Source organism: Phallusia mammillata, chromosome 6 (genome assembly GCF_965637545.1).
Source record: "Phallusia mammillata chromosome 6, kaPhaMamm4.hap1.1, whole genome shotgun sequence".
NCBI classification, from domain to species: Eukaryota; Metazoa; Chordata; class Ascidiacea; order Phlebobranchia; family Ascidiidae; genus Phallusia; species Phallusia mammillata.
This window is the reverse complement of record NC_137257.1, coordinates 4,619,515-4,637,397: the sequence shown is the minus strand read 5'-3', so window position 1 is coordinate 4,637,397 and position 17,883 is coordinate 4,619,515. Positions and strand designations below refer to the sequence as shown.

The window sequence follows — 17,883 nt, the reverse complement described above, 5'->3', positions numbered from 1 at the left end:
AAACAATAGCTTGTTAAGTAGTTTAATCACTTCAAGCACATACTGGATTGTGAGAACTAAATGAAACCTGGAGACTTTATGCTAACTGTATACTAATTTATTTAGCTGACACAGTGTTGAATGTGTTAATAACAATGTGTCTACATATGCGCAAGCTCCTTGAGTAGCCTAATAACCACTAACCAACATCTACTGTGATTTTTATATGAGTGTGCCGTGATCGCTGGTCTGCATAGACGCTTTAGGGCTGATGTCAGTTGTGAATTTATGTTCATCTTAGCTAATACGGCCAATCTGGCAGTCCCTTACTCCGATGCTGACATGTGCAGCATACAAGGCAGGCAACGGTGCTTGTGATTCAACTTTCGACGGGTTCACCACTGAACCCGTTTAGCTCAGTTGGTAGAGCGCCAGTCCCGGAAAGCTGTGGGTTCGAATCCAACCGCAGACTAGACGACAACACAAACGTTCTTTTATCAAACTTTTTTTTAAAGTACAGGTCAACACGATTGACTAACACAGTCCTTCCAGTGTCACATAAAATAAGATACGACACAGACACAAAACAGCTCATACTGTCTAAATCTATTTTCATACGGCAAGAACAGAAAGGAAAAGCAGCAGAAAAAATATATATGCGAGAGTTGCAGAATCATAGAAGAATAAAGGAGCGAAAATAAAGATTAGGTGAAAAAAATCCTGAGTGGGCAAACATACGAAACGTTACAACAACTCTATACACTCCACCCTTATACTAAATTTCATCGAAATTTGACCCGTACCGGATTTTATGCAAAACATTGTTTTAAATCAGTGGTTCCCAAACTTTTTCATATTTTTTTCAAAACGGTCCCTTTGCCATTATTTCGAGGGCTGGCGGTCCTTAAGCCTAAATGTGTATTTCATAAAAACGAAAGTTGATTGCAGGATTTTAGCTAGTTATGCAAAATTGCGCATGACAATCATCCAAAGACAGCATGTGACATCACAAACAGGACAAAAACATTACGATTGTGCGCGAACAATTGCATTTTTGATAGTTGTCATTCAATAAAGGCCATTGTTTAGCAATGGAGACAGTCGATTCTCAATTCTCCTTTGATTTAAACTTTCTTAGTGGCACAAACTGGCCCCAAATAAGATTATAGAATTACTTCAACCGCTTCGCGGTCCCCCCAAAATTGCCTTACGGACCCCTAAAGGACCGCGGACCCCAGTTTGGGAACCGCTGTTTTAAATGTTTGAGATTTGCAATGTGTGCTAACGTTGGCTTATTTGAGGAACTACTGATACCACCATCTTTGGTATTATCGTTTTGAACGGCTGTACAGGGGTTCTTAACCAGGGGTACGTGTACCCCTTGAGGGTACGAAGCATCAAAGCAGGGGGTACGACATGCAGGGTGAAATTATATGCTATTTAGGCATATTTGTGAATAATGCCTAACAAGTTACTTTGTTACATACAGTATCCAGAACGGGTTAGTTTTGTACTACTTACAATACTGTTTTCATGCATGCATTCAACAACCAAGTTATAGATACACTGAGTTTGATTGTTACAATTTTATGTACTTCCGTTGGCCATTGTAGACAGGGGGTACGAGAAAATTTTATGAAAGCTCAAAGGGCACGAGCGCAAAAAAGGTTAAGAAACACTGGGCTAGTGTTTAATTCAAAACAAATGCAAGCAGATCGATGTTCAGAGTTTATCGAATAAACTTTTTCTGATAAAATATTCTTAGAGCAAGTCAAGTTACATTACACCTTATATCGGATACAACGACTTTTTCTCCGTGCAAGAAACATAAGAAGAGATTATTTCCGTATTTCCTAAGAGGCGTCATAAATACCCTATCGTTGATCATGGGCCAAAACTTTTAACTCTGTCCCCGACCGGGCGGGAAACGGTGGATGAGTGCTACGTACATTCACGTCGCGCTTTGCAGAGTTCGTATTCCTTCCGTGGAAAGTCTTCGATCTGTGTTTCATCATTGACACTCTATCGCTAGGTGGCGGTCGTGGTTGTTGGTCAATTTCAAGGTTGTGAACACTCAAAAGTCGGGTCTGACCAGGAGGTACCGGATCCATTTTGCCACTTGGGGGCGTATGTTGTGCTTTGTTATGCTTTACTGCGCTTTGTAAGGGCACGGCTCGCGTGGGAAAAGAGTTCGCTTTCAAGGGGGGCGTAACTGCTTGGCGCCCTCCAACGGTCAGATTTTGCAAGTTGTTTGCGTCGATTGTGCACTGGGTCACGTGATGACGCCTCGACGAAGTAGATTGAGGCGCGAATTTGGCGCCATCCAGTAATAAATTTTCGGTTTTTAACCCTGGTGCGCTGGGGGACTTTTTGAAACCCCGGTACCCAATATGGGGTAACATTCTTCCTGTACTGGAGGGTCGTGTGGGGTGAAGGGGTGACGCTTCGGGGGCAGGAAGGGTCACAGGGGTGCGAGTGCGCATTTCGTTTTCACAGGCAAACTTCAGCAGGGAAGTGCTTCTTTTAATTTCTGCAAATGCAAAAAAACTGTTTAGGTGATCGCAGTGACACTTTATTGACACATTGGCGTTGCAGTAAGGCTAATTTTTTTTGTCACGTAAACATTTTTTGTGGCTTTTAACCAGTTGACTTGAAACATCTCGTCATGGTATATCACTAATCGAACTTAGTGTGTTGATTTATTTTCTGTTTTTGCTATTGAGGGGCACCAGTGTTTAGAAACGTATTGATTGTTAACTAATATTCAACAGCTAAGATATTTAACTGTTTTTTTACCTATCTCATTTACTATGATTTTTGGAATTACTGTGGAATTATAAACTTAAATACTTAAACAACATTTCTGAGTGTACAAAATCACATACTGTACTTAATTTACCGTTTGAACTTGGCATAATTTCAGGCATTCCGTCGAATACTTCATTGTCCACAAGAGCCGAGGGTTTCTGAAACAAAAGATTATCGAGCTCATTAGTATCAAGGTCACTCGTCTAATTGTAACTGAATGCTGATTAGAGTTAATTGCTCTTGATTGCCGCTGACTTAAAGGCAACCCACAAAAAGTGGTCGTTAATTATTTAAACTGTTTAAAGCCAACCCTTTGCCATTGATACTTGTACACTAGGCGCTATGAATATTTAATATTGCTTCATACAGTTAGTTGAACTTTATTTCAGTTGAAAGTCAAAGTTTCTGCAAACGAGCGTATTCCCAAAGCGAACTTTCTTGGCCTTTTTTTATCGTATTTTTGTATGGCGTAAATTTAAGCAGTAGTTGGACAGTTTTACCAAATATAGAGAAATTAAACATTTAAAAACCGATTTAACCCATCCATGCAAACCACTTCATCTTACTTTTTCATCGAAACTAAGAGGTGCCTGTTTAAACGAGGACAAAATATACGTTAAAAATGAAATAAACTCTCCTTTAAAATCAGAACCATTAAAAAACTGAAAAAAAAACGAACCCCATTTAGCCCCAATTTTATTCCATCAGGTATAGATGCCATTGGATCAATTCTTTTTCCGCTCAAAGTCGAAACCTCGCACTTGATAACCGCTTCATGACTGTTGTTGTTATTATTGCAGGAACTGTTGGTATCTTGGCCATTCTTTTCAGCTGCCAGTTTTTCATCTCGGAAAGTAGTTCGCTTCAAAAGCCGAGAGTTTGTCATAACAGCTTTGCTGGCCATGCCAAGTCAATGTATTCTATTATCAGCTAAATATTTGGAGTAACAAACAAAAAAGAATTAAAATGTTCAATTTGCTTCCGTAAATGTTTAATGTTTAAAAGGTACAAATTAAACTGGCATTAAAAAACTTTTGTTTCACAGTTTATACTTTCTATTGCATAGCCGTCGTCGGTGAATGAAAACTTTACATAGGAAGACAGCATTAAACGGCTAAAACACTAACGTGATAACGTTAACAGTCACCAGTGGTTAACCATTAACAGTCACCAGCACTGATTGTAGTCAAACGTTTCAATTTGAAATAAACATGATTTGGATAAATTAAAAAAGGAAAGGTTGTAAGTTTTCAACTTGATGACAACTTTGTCCTTTCAAATATTTCAATATATATCAGTTAAACTTGTAAGAAGAAATCATGTGAGAATTTGTTTATTGTTCGGTACTTTCTCTTTCCAGCAAACAACATTGCTCAGCACTAAACAATTAATACACTAACGTAACACTTCACTGTCGCCACCACTAGAAATGTTTAAATTTGGAAACAAACATATATTTCAAACGTTTGCAAACGGTCCACTAAATCAGATTCAATTTTCACCACTGTCTGTAAGGTACATTTGAAAAACACTTAATGTTTGTATCAGGCTTTTTTTTTGTCTGTTTCTGATTGCTGTGAAACGATTGCGTTTCTATTTAAAACACAGCAGTTAATATCGAACATCCTAATCAGTACAGGTATAATATACGTGATCGTTATTTTGAAAACATTGCCTTTTGTTGATGTATGTTGCAAACCAAACATCAAATTATCTAAAAAAGGCAAGTTACGTCAAATTAAATGAAAGAAACAAACAAGCTACTTAATTCCCTGTTTGTATAACTTAACATTACACGTTTGTAACAAAGCTCGCCACGTTGACTCTGTTACCTATTTATATTATGTATTCCAAAAACAATAAAATACCTGAATGCTTTCCTAACAAACCAAAATACACTAGTTTTAAATGCCTTTTCAGTGCTATCCTGTTTCATTCATCTCCTTACCAACATCACCAACAGCTTAACGCGAGGCAAATAGGGTTGTCAGCCGCCCAGGCTATATGAAGAGCACTCGAAGAAAAAAGGGGAAAATTTCGTTGTTGATTGTGTTGCAGTAAAGCTACAAGTGCCCCTGATCTTTTCGTATGGGGTCGAGCATCCTTAAATGTAGTGGATCGTAATATAATTGCGGCGTGATACAGAGTGACATTGATCGACGTACACGTGGATTGTCAAACCGTTGTTGATTAAACATACTTTACAAATAATTTAATCATAAAACAGAATAATACTCTTAAACTGCCAAAAAAATATTTACATAGGTTTTGCCTTTTACTGTTTGTTATTATAGTCGTGTATAATCGTCAATTAGGTAAACGTGTAACATTTGACTGTGCTTAGTTGGCTTGTAAACCCAATAAAAAGCGTAAAAAACTTAAAGGTTATTTTGAAAATCGTATTCTATTTGAATAATATGTAATCTCTATCGCAAAATATACATCTGATTTAAGAGGTTATCATAATGTCAAATGACTTTTATATACTGACATGATTTTAAACCTTAACTGTCTTCCAATTTTTAAACATTCACCTGCTTTCGGAACTGCCACGAAATGTCCTCACAGCCCTAGGTAACTGTTCAAATTCGTCTCTGTGCTAACATTTAAGCATGAAATAATCCCGACCGAATTTCATTTGGCGTCGTATCGGTCAATGTTGTAATAACACAAATAATCGATATGGTCACGATCTCGCATCTCTTTAGACTGTGCAGGCTTCAGATATAATCCCACTTTAAATCAGATTTATGTATTCTTAGCTGTTATTATTTTGGAAATGGCAGCGATGGAACACAACATTTCAAAAATCGATTTGTGACGGAAATGCAATCATGTTAGAAAACAAATAATCTCGGCTTATATCTTCGGTTTATGCTAATCTAATCCAGGTGCGTATTAGTCTACCGTTATTGCTAGTAGCAGCACATGTTTTAATTTCAATTACAGCCCACAACATATACACTGAGCTTAAATAAAAAGTCTAGTAATTGGACTAGCACACCTATTTACAATAGGCTGGACAATTGAAATTCAGTATCTTTCTCGGACAAAAATCTGTTACCTTCAACAAAACGTCTAGCAGCTGAATTAGCACACCTACTTACATTAGGCTGAACAATCAAAGTACAGTATCTTTCTCGGCCAAAATATATTATTTGAACCAATTTCGAAACCAAATGTCTAAAAAAGACGTTTTTAGCATTGCATGGTCGCCAGTACATGTAGTCGTACGGTCACACATCACCCTAATCTAAGAATGATCGTGACCTTTTTTAACACCGCATTTGTCTGCCCAGAGTTTTACTTTTAGCTGTCATTGCCATACATCAAAGTTTAAAAACTTTAGTACTCTACGTAAGGTTCGTAAAACAGTTCTATACTTTCCTTTACAACGACAGCAACTTGCATTACTCATGCAGTAATGCAGCTGTTTGCTATGCACTTCGTTTACAGTCGCAATGACTGTTGACTTTCAGCAGCACAACGATTATTTTAAGCAAAATGCAAACATACCAGGCAAAATGTTAGAGTAAACAAAAACCGTGGCAATTACCCTGAAGGTACTGGGTTATGTTGATAACTTAAATGTTTTTTGGAGGAGACTGGTTTGCCAGACTACACATGATATTATGTTCGTAATTTAACAGCAATTAAGTATTAATTTATTAACATTTGAAAAGAATAGTATGTTTCTACGATTGTTTTGAACAGTTGACCACAAACCAGTACACTGGTTGCCCGACATTCAGTCCTGTCTTCTGTCGTGGGTTCGAATCCCACTGAAGGCTACATTCTTACATTCTTTGGTTTGTCGTATAAAAACGCTTGGGAGAACTATTTGACCAGGTATGACGATTTAGTAATGACGCCCTCACTAAACTGGGCCTGCTACAAAATATGTGTGAGAGGGTCGTGCTCGCTGGTCTGCAAAAACGTTTCAGGAATAATCTCATTAATAAGTGAATGTTGATCTTAGCTGACTTATGGTGGGTCTGGTGATTTCCTACAATGAAAATGCAGGATACTGGGTAGGCGACGGTGTTTGTGATTCGATTTTTCGTAGGCTTCTCACTCAGCCAATGTGGTTATGTTTGCAGGTAAGCTCCATAGTCCTATATCGGCTTGACACTTTAACTACTAGCATCATTTTTCGAACTTTCGCTTTACCTCACTCTATATTCTTGTTTTCATGCTATTTACATATTTTTGCAGTAGAGTGTGGTTTGAGAAGTTTAATTTGTTACTTATCTATACACTACTATCAACAATCACTATATGTGGAAAATTTTGCTTTGTGTCATCGTAATCAGTAGGTTAAACTTCAAATGCTGTTTATTCGTGCAAACATATTATTTTCCGACACCAATTTATTTCATGTTATGATTCGATTTACACACACAAGTCAAACGAATTAGTTTAAAAGCAGGTTTCTTCAGTACGTTGACGACTATTTCATGTTATGTGAGTTGTCTTCCATCATTTTAAGTCGTAGCAGACGCCTGTGTATAAATCACAAGTACTCGTATAAACACACGCTTGGTAAGAAATCTTAATTTCCCTTAGTTTTTATACAGTTAAAAGATTGCAAACAGATTTGGCGTTGATAACGTTTATAAGCAGGTTTATATATACTTTTTTGCAAGGCTATTCAGAAAGTTACACAAACTATTATGTGTACCTGTTTACATCTTGAACATCAACAGGATAATCACTCCACGACTGAATTTTCGCATAAATCCGAACAGTGTCCAACCTGTAACAAGAAAGTTTGAATTAAACTTAATATACATGTACTTTGGACAAAAATTACTTTGAAAAGTCGAAGTCCTTGCAGTTTGTTCCCGAGATGAAGTAGTTTGGATCCAACGTACATTCATAGCTATCCGTTCGTGGTACTTTTATCACATAAGTTGCATATGGACTCTTGCACGGCTTAGAGCCAAAGAAGTTGCCTGCGTCATATTCGCAAAACGTGTATTCCTAAACAACACCAACAGTAATTACCGTTTTCCTTTAAAAAGTATACAACAAGCAGTACATCTTCATTAAACTTATCAGCCAAATTCTCGTCGAGGATCGAAGATACAAAATTGGCGGAGTCAAAGGTTATTATTCTGCCACCATCGATATCTTCGGGAGTTTGTTGGAGTTCAACAATAGTTGTGCCATCGTCAGCCGTGGGTTGCAAAACGTTTGAATCCCCTTCGTGAGCCAAAACCAGGTAAGTGCTATAAAAACATACAAGGTACTAATTACGGCAGATAAAATGCACAAATAACAGTGCAGTCGACTTAAAACCAAACTGATAGAGAGTTTATATTGAATCTATAGGAACGACATAGTGAATATAGATACCACGGAGTTTAGTTTTCGACCAAGCTACGTTTGTGTATGAGACTTTTTTCGTAAACATTTGTTTGTCAGGGAATAAGCGCTTACTAGGGTGGCACAGATTTGGGTTGTGGATCTCCGTCAACTTCAACATACAACCCCACCAAGCGGCCGTTGTAACACCTCTCACAACCAGTTGTGCGGGGATCAAGTGGATCCACATTCACATTAAGCATGGTTTGTCCAGTTTGCTTTAAGTCGCTGATTACTTCTGGGTGGTTTTGCTGCGAAATCACAAATCTTGTTAAAGCTTAACCTGAGTAAAACTTGTTGCTACACCTCAGTGGAAAGTTGTTACTGCGGTAAATTCCCAGTATGCAGTAAAAATATGTGACTTAGGAGCGTTAGAAGGTACTGTGACTTCCAAGAAGTAATTCCGCTGATCTATTAGGTCTTGAAATATCCAGGATAGTCGAGTTATTCCAACCAAGGCCCCGTACATGTCAACCGTCGCCTGAGTTAAACAGTAAATTATTAATACATAAGCTATTGCTGCCAGGCATAGTATCAAGTTTTAAGAGCTCTTCTGGCAAATGTAGTTTTATTCCGACGTTTCGATGTCCTGTACAGGTCGTCTTCATCAGGGTAAATAACACTGAATGCGACTAGTACAGTGCACGATAAACAAAAGAAAAAAGAGGACGTCGAAACGTTAGAATAAAATTACATTTGCCAGAAGAGCTCTTTAAACTTAGTAAATTATTAAGTTAGATTGTGGAAAATCAAAAGTTTTAAGGATACCTGGTCGCTGAAGAGGAAGTTATATTTATCAACCGCATCATAATCTATGAGACTTTCATATTGATAAGCTTTTGATAATTCGTAAATTGATTTCATGATGGCGTTTTCTTGTTGTTGGTACAAACTGTAAAATAATAGCAACAGCAAAAGTGCAATCCGTTTAATTGCATATGGATTAAAAAAATAAATGAAAAACATAACTCATAAATTCAATAACATTAACGTGTTTTTTATTTAGACAAAAGTTGTCACATTGGATAATGATGACTTGATTTTACCTTCCCGCCATATTTGTGTTACATGTGAAACAAAAAGAAAACTTAGAAAATACTTTAGACACTCACTTTAGCAACATGTCAGTGTAGGTTGACATTCCCTGCACGGAAGCATTGTTTATGGTCTTTTCGACGGCCTCTCTAACTTCGGCATCAATATCCACTAACAGCTGTCTGTTGTACATGATTTGCTGCAATTCAAGAAAATATGCATTAGCAAATGCTCTGGCGCAATTCGTGAAGTTTCATAAGTCCCGTTTGAAATCAGTTTAACTTAGTTTTTTAGTTTCATAATATGTCCACAATCCACAGAGCACCCAATTGCAACTTACCTTAAGTTGAACGTCAATGGTAATCAATGTGTCAATTAGCTTGATTCGAAACGAGCCATCCAGAAAATATTCGTTCATCAGTCTTTCTAGACTGCGAGCCTATGACGTATTAGATTCCATGTTTTTGAAACTTGTTTGAAAATATAATGCATGTGCACTTACGTTTTCTGAAGTGGTGTCGTTGAAAAGACATTGCAAATCTTGCAAAAGCTGAGATCTGTCCTTCAGCAAATCACTCATCATTAATATAGGAACAGCCGATGCATCCATTGCACTGAAGTCCAAATCTTTAGGATCTAATTTCTCGTATTCAAACGCAAACTTTAAGCTAAAGAGGAAAATGTGGTAATTCAAAATGATGACATGTAAGTTAATATACTCAAACATCTAATTTTATTATTGCAAGCGAAATGGAAACGCTTAGTTTACTGAAAAAATGTAACGACACGGTCCAAAGTTGAAAAGATGAAATTCTTACAAAGGTCCAAACTAAGTTTTATAACAAACAAAAATCCTGCAATAATTTTAACGGAATTTTTTGCGCACAAATATTTCAACGGTGTCACACCTTTTCTCCATTGATGACATGGTATCGTCCACTGAAGTTGCTGGACAGCTAGGCATTGATTTCATTGTCAAACCAATCTAAATAGCTTTAATCAGTATATTGAAAAACCATGGACAAACCCCCAAAGCATTTAGGTTTAAGATATGCTTTTAGGAATGCTCATGACGTAATTGTAAGCACCCACCTGCATTGCTCCTGTTAAGGCGATTTTGTAACGTTTCGTTCCAAGACCAACTGCACAAGCAGTTATTCCTCCAAAATAATCCAAAAAATCAGTTTGTTGCGCCTTTGAATAACAAAATATAAAAAAGGCCAAGTATATACCCTAGCACAGGGATGTCAACTCTCTACCCTCTAATGGCGTTTAAACACTTAACAACAATTGTAGTGTTTTGCAAGATTTTTTTAAAATAATAAAATATTCTAACCTTTCAAAGTGAAAGCTATGATTTAAAGATACGTTTGCAGAAGTTGAATTTATAAATAAAAACTCCTATGTTTGACTAAAAATAAGCGTTAAATTTGAGTGTATGAAAATAAATTAAAAATCATATGCGGCCCTTGGCATATTTTCCAAACTGCAATGTGGCCCTCGAACCCCCACGAGTTTGACACCCCTGCCCTAAAGCATAACTTACTTGCTGCAAGTCTGCTAAAACGGCAGGTAGTCGCTGTTTAATTTCAATCATTTGTTCATCCAGAGTTTGTTCAATCAGAACCAATGCTTTCTGATAAAGCTTCTTTTTCCTGTTCAGTTCAGTTTCTTCACAGGACAATTCCTTTAGTCGTGCTATGGCGACAAGTTTGACAACAGGCTGCACTTGAAGACATGTTTCCTTAATATCATTTATCTAAAAGTTTATAGCGTTGCTTCAATGTAAATAATTCTCTCTATTTCTGTGATGTAACCGAAACTATTTCATCACCTATTTGCCTAAATATGAATTTGCAAAATTAAAAAAAAACATTTAAGAGGACAAATTTACGTTTGCAAGAACCAGGTTAAGTGTATTTTCAAGCTGTGTCCCAACGTCAAGTTGCTCTTCAACTATTTCTTTTAAGAATCTCCAGTCTTGGTCTGGGACGTAATATTCGGTGTGGCCATAGAAGTAAAATCCCTCTTCGATGTATCTTAAAAGCTCGGCAACCTGTTGCAGCAAAAATAAAAATTATTCCAACCAAACCAACACCAGGTAAATCGATTTCCGAATTTATGTTTAGATTTAATTTATTGTACCTCACTGTACATAACAGAACTTTCATCAGTGACCGACAGAATAAACTCGAAAACTGCTTTAGCTCCATCGTTGTCGTTTCGCTGGAAGAGCATCTCCCCGTTGCGACGAACCAGACTAAGCAGTTCCATGTCATTTTCAAACCACGGCTTCACGCTTTCAATAGTTTGCAAGTCAGCGTTTCCAACAGTTCCAGCAGTGTTCTGTGAAAACATGATGTAAGTAAAAGCTACTCTACTAGCAGAATTGGGTCTTAACGTTAATTGGTTTTTCACGCTCTAACTTCTCAATGTACAAATAGATATAACTGACGCAAAACTTGCCTAATGCTTCGTAATTGCATAAAATTTGTCTAGTCGGTTTCTTTACTTTATTGACAACTCACCACGTTTGGGCTGCAGACGTCAAAACCATCGCTTCCACAATCTCCCGTTTGTCCTTGATCTCCTAAGTGTGAAGTGCAATCCTGATCAACAGCATAGCAATAAAAGTAGGATAAGCATAAACATGAACAACCTCCATCCCCACCATCTCTGCATCATGACAAAGCGGTTTTGACAGCAATAGTTGAAAAAAACATAAAAAATGCAGCAAGAGGGTGTTTAACATAAATTGCTTGAACTGTTTAAGTCGATGTGCTTAAAAAATCGTTAATTAGGTGAAACTCAATTTGTGGTTAGAAATAGGCTGCTACATTTGAAAATGAGAATAACACTCAGACACAATATTTCGTTTTTTACAAGTTTCTCACCCTCCATCTCCGCCAAATCCATTAGGAGATGGACCTCCACCTTGGCCAGGTTTTTGATACAGAGTCAAATAACCTGATAAACTTGTCGCGTATACCACAACATCACTTGCGCTTCCACCCTTTCCGGGAACCCCGCTCGACCTTCCAGGTTCACCGGTTCCGCCTTTTTCACCGCGCCGGCCTAGAGCAGTGTACACATTTAGAAAACGTTGTAGGGTGCAAACAAGGTATGTAGTTATGGTTCTGGCAGCTTGTAATTTCATCCACATTTTCGGGCTTAATCGAACTGGCAGTATCTTTAATTTAGTAATTTAATCAATTTTAGCAGTTAAGAATAAGTCTTAGCAGTTAAGTTTATAATAACTTATCAAACACGTACATTGAAGGAAATTTTACTTACGTTATGTTAATAGGTTTACAAAGATTTGCTGGGTGTCGTAATTAATGTAATTTGTCTGACTTATTGATTTAGGTAACTCACAATAAAGTTTTTTTGAGGAGCTACATAAAAGCGACGTAATTATTAACTGAAAAACAGGAATGAACCTTTGACGTAATAATATTCCAACGTCACAACACAATTATTTCCACACTCCACATTGCAATCCATTGTTGGACCCTTGGCTCCTTTAACTCCTTTCTCTCCTTGCCCGCCAGCTTGTGATGTGCTTCCTTGACTTGCCTGAAACGTAAGCATGTTTTACAACACCAATTACGAAAATCTGCTTCCTTTTGTTGTTGTTAAGGTGGGATATCTAGTTCACATTAGGTGCTAATGTTTACATTAAAAAAGAAGGTAATTTTAGAAACGTTAAAACATCCTTTCGTTCTTCTTTTTTTGTTTTTGGGTTAGATATGTGATGATACATTGTGCCAAATTATTTAAGCTATTTGAGGTAACTTATGCTCCTGCAAATTTAATTTTGGACCCGTATGTTTGCCTCACGCAAAAATTACTGTTAAAAATGGTATAAGTGGCCGTTATTATCGGCAAAAATAAATCCTATTAGTTGGCGGTTGTTGGGTTACCTCGTTCACCATAACTATGTTTCCGTCTAATTCGCCGACATAGACATGAAAAACAGGACTCGAATAGCCATCCGTGCCATTTGCACCAGTTTTGTCAATGTCTGCAACTGAAAATCCCGCGCAAGTTGTTCCCGAACTTGACAACGATTGGCACCGGTACGGCGTCTAGTGTGTGAAAAGTATTTATTTTGCATTAAAAATACTTTTGTTTGACCCCGCCAATTTTTTTGGTCTTGCTTTTACCGATTTATGTTACCAGGACGCATTTAAAAACCAACTTGTTTAAATTTACTTTTATGCAACTGAGACAGAACAAAATGTAATTTTCCAGATAGTTTAGGAACCAGATAGTTTAGCTCTCTTTTGCGGTCGACACTAGTATTAGGCGTTTACCTGCAAATTTAGGACACCACTATTGGAAACTAAACGTCTTGCAAGAAAGGTCACATTTTTCCAGCCCTTTAAGACTTTCTCAGTGTCATCTACGTACACGGTATCCGCACGGATAATAAGTTCCCTTGTTATTTCCGACTGAGTCGATGCGGCAATTTGTTCAATTCTAAAGAATGTTAGGTTTGTAACAACACTCTTTAATGAGTGAAATTAATTTGAAGAGATACAGCCGTTTTTTCGGCGAAAATGGTTTTAGGCAAACATTGTAACACTATCAGTTTTAAACTAAAATTCTTAAGGACAGAAACCCTTTCTCGTGAAGCAGTTGATTGAGTCGGGAGAAATGAATTTCTCTTCCCATTACGTCAACAATGGAGTTTTGTTCGGTAATAGTTGGAACGGAAATGTTGTTGGGTGGAGGAATATTGAATGTGTAGGTTACATTGCCTTCGCCGAGGTAAGTAATTTTTTCTAGAACAAGAACAACAACATACTTTAATGAACGTATGGCGACTACTTGTTCGTCTAATTTATCGCCGATTCGGACGTCCAAAGAAAATTTCTGTTGTTATTTGTCTTTATAACGTCCAATTTGTCAATTAAAATGTTAAAATTAGCAAAATTAACAGTTACACTTTACCAACCTTGTACTTCAGTAGCTGACCAAGAAACCGTAATCGTCTCAAGGAAGTTGTGTACTACAATTGTAAATCCGTTTTCATCAACTTCCGAAACACTGACAGGGTAACTGTCAAAAAGAGTTGGTAGATATCGAAAAAAGTTGGAAGATTTGTTGTATTTTTATTCTTACTTAATCGCTTCAGTTTTTTTTTTACCAATAACCAAGGTAACATTTTGGTTATATTCGTATATAGCTTGTTGCAAATAAATATAAGCAATACGGCCAACTGATTGCTTAACGCTTAAAGGTTTTACATGGCAATTAAAGTGGAGCTAATAATTTATAATTTGTATCATTAAATTGACTCTTTAAGTCAGCGGTTCTTAACCTTTTTTGTCCACGCCCCCCCTAAGGTGTTTGTCGGGCACTTCACGCCCCCCCAAAACAGGCAAAAAACGACAGTTTTTTCGAACACATGCAGCAATGAAACTACCAAAAGTTTCCGTTGCCTATGGTGTAAACCAGGGATCACTTAATTACGGATCCGGGGCGTTAGCAATTGTGTAAACATTCATATAATACATTTTAGTAATAATTTTACCTCGTCTAACAGGATAACCAGGCATAAGCATCATCCAAAAGCAGTTGTTACGTCACATATAAAAGCAAAGAATAGTAATTGTGTGCGAACAATTGCTTTTTTAGTTCCTTGTGGTAGAATAAACGTGCATTAGTTGGTATGTGACACTTATATAATTTTCACAATTTTACAACTAAACAGCGGCACAATCTGAATACAAATAAGATCGTGGGAAGACATGAACCCTTCGCGGTCTCGTCAAAATCGCCTCGCGTGTGCCAGTTTGGGAAGGTAGAGTTACTAACACTGAGCTTTACCTTTGGCTCGACCTGGGAACTTCTGGTAGGTGTCGCAAAAGAGCATAGGCGTTTATGGTGCTGACTCAGCAATTATTCTTACCATAAACCCAAATTGCTGTAACAGCACCATAAACGCCTATGCTCTTTTGCGCCATCTACCAGAAGTTCCCAGGTCGAGCCAAAGGTGAAGCACAGTGTTAGTAGCTCTACCGTTTGGGAAAGGCTGCGTCAGGGCTTGTAACCGATGCGACTCTCGAGCGTGATTATTAAAATGATCCGGCCCGCAGTTAAAAAAATTGCAAACTAAAACAAACTAAAAACTTTGCCACGTATGTCATTATTCATAATTTGTGTTACGCCATAAGGTATTGCATCATAATATTCGTTTCTTTTTAAAAGCGTTTGTGCTCGCAAACAATGCACTACACTTGCGAAATTATTTTAGAGGAGGTGAGTCCAAAAGTTAAATAAATTTGTTGTCCAACTGGAAAACACTGCCGTGCAAATTTTGGTTTTTAAATATATTCGCATGACAACGTTGGGTATTTTTGTAAACACGGGATATTTTACCGCGCAAATATTAGGCGCTTCCCTGCGCATTCAAATCTTCATTACAAATTGTAGCCCAGCTGTTCACGCTAAGGCTACCATTGATAACCTTTCCCGTTTTCCAAGACGAAACAAAAGCTTGTCTAATCTTGCTAACTTATTGCCGATTCGCGCCAATTCCCAATATTCGGCCAATATATATAGAACCTTAGATGGAATCGCCGAGGAAAAATCTTATGTCAAATGCAAGTAAACTTTTTTGGGAAACTCAGAAAATAGACAAAAGTTGGTTGGGTGAGAAATCATAAAGTTTACCATTTGAATACTGGCAAAAGCTTGAGTGCCATATTCAAATGCTCTGCGTGCCATATTTGGCACGCGTGCCACGTGTTGGACACCCCTGTATTAGAGGTAAAGTAGATTGTAATTATGATATTACAATATTCTAATGCTTTTCCGGGGTATCGTGTCCGAATAATCCCCGGTCTTCCATGAAATTACCAACAAAAACAAAATAATTCGCTACCCATTTTGACAAGAGCCTCGTGCCCAGGCGTCTACGTCTGGTGGTAATGGAAATGTTGATCCAAAACTGACTCTGTAAGGTAAGCCCGAATAGGAGGCTGACAACTCAACTTTGCCTTCTGAAACAGTGTGAAAAAAGGTTTTCTAGTTTCACATTACTTTGTGATAGCCGAATAATAACACTTGCCCAAAGACATCTGAGTGTATCCTAGTTGAACAAAACAACTGACAATGGCAGCAAATGCATGAAAGATCACGGATGTTTTCATTTTACTTCTTTCAAAGTCTTGCTAATTCTCAATGTACAAATGGATGCACTTTTTTAATTGCTACGCATTTATAGCGAGAACGAATGGTTTTCATGGGAAGACAACATCTGCAACGAAAGTGTTAAATTTACCTAGTTCGTTTTGATCAAGCGCCAATGGCAAAAGTCACGTATACCTCTCTACGTCACCAGTCAATGCATGATGTATATAACCGTGTGAATTGATACACGTGCAATTTAGGCTTTGTGAGAGTAAACAGTTAGCACCAACATCAAAGTTCATCCTCTTATCAGCGGTTATGGAAGTGAGATAAAATTCGTGTAATAAACGTGAGCTGCGAGAAAGAACAAACACATCTTGATAAAGTTGCAATAGATGATTCCAGTAATGATTCCAGAGGAGGTGTGGCATGATGGGAAAAGGGATATACGCTGTTTGTAATGTACACGGTTGTCACTTTGTACAACTAAACGTTTGATAGTTTTGAAAACCGACAGGCTGGGTAAATATAACTTTTTGATTGTCTTCGAGTCACGTCACCAGTTTCTGTCACGTACAAAACTTCAACGTCATACTCAACTAATGTAACTCGATTTCATTTATCGATTGTTAACCTAAGTCAGGGTTAACCAAATTTTTGGCAGCGGGACGGATAAGTTTAAATAATGATTCGAAGGGGCCGCACAGTTTGCAAGCCCTAAAACCGTACAGGATATTTGACTCGATAGCCCATACGATTATAGTTAGTCTAATCTTTCGAGCAATGCTCCTATATTACGCCACAAGTAACAAAAGAAGGCAATTGATTACGCACAATTAATACTTGTAGTCCTGTATGTGATGTAACAAACCAGCTTTGAATTATTCCTGGGCGTTATAATCCTTTGAAACTAGGTAAAATTAATTCTACACGTCAATGCAGAAAAACTTTTGTGGGGGTAGATTAATTTTTGAATATTACAAAATTATCAATACGATTTGGCAAACCAAAAATATCGGCCGGATAAAATGACCTCAAGGGTCAGAGCCGACCCACAGGCCGTAGTTTGGTGACCCCTGCCCAAAGATATTGTGTGATAACAAATACACAAATATAGCACATTTTTTCTATGTATTCTAGCCTTCTATTATTTTGATATTGGCATCGATGGAGCACGAAAGCATTTAAAAATCAATTTGAACAGAAATGCAATTAAGTATCATATCCGAAATCATATAATATCGGTGTTAGCAGCACAGTTTTTTATTTCAAACATAGCCAACAGGGTATCCGCTGAGCTTAATGAAAAATGTAACAACTGGATTACCGCACCTATTTACAATATGTGTAAATTCATTAGCTTTTTCGCCCAAAATATTAATTTTAGATCATTTTTAAAGCCAAATGTCAAACAATGTGTTTTTTGGCATTTTACAGTACCCAGCAGTACATGTGAGCCAGGCGGTTGTGATCGTATGGTCGTAACTTACATCCTAATCAAAATACTGTTTATTCGGACAAATAGTTTTTTCCGACACCAGTTTATTTTATTTT

At 37.4% G+C, this 17,883-nt stretch overlaps 1 protein-coding gene across 1 annotated transcript; it reads right to left on the bottom strand.

Annotated features, from left to right (window-relative positions):
* Positions 1-879: 879 nt before the first annotated feature.
* Positions 880-3,720, bottom strand: LOC145233558 (uncharacterized). The gene is made up of 3 exons (XM_080098312.1): positions 3,467-3,720; positions 2,879-2,945; positions 880-2,509 (listed from the first exon to the last, which is right to left on the bottom strand). Exons 1-3 carry the CDS (start codon positions 3,689-3,691, stop codon positions 1,854-1,856), a joined length of 948 nt encoding a protein of 315 aa, XP_079954438.1. The 5' UTR covers positions 3,692-3,720; the 3' UTR covers positions 880-1,853.
* Positions 3,721-17,883: the final 14,163 nt, after the last annotated feature.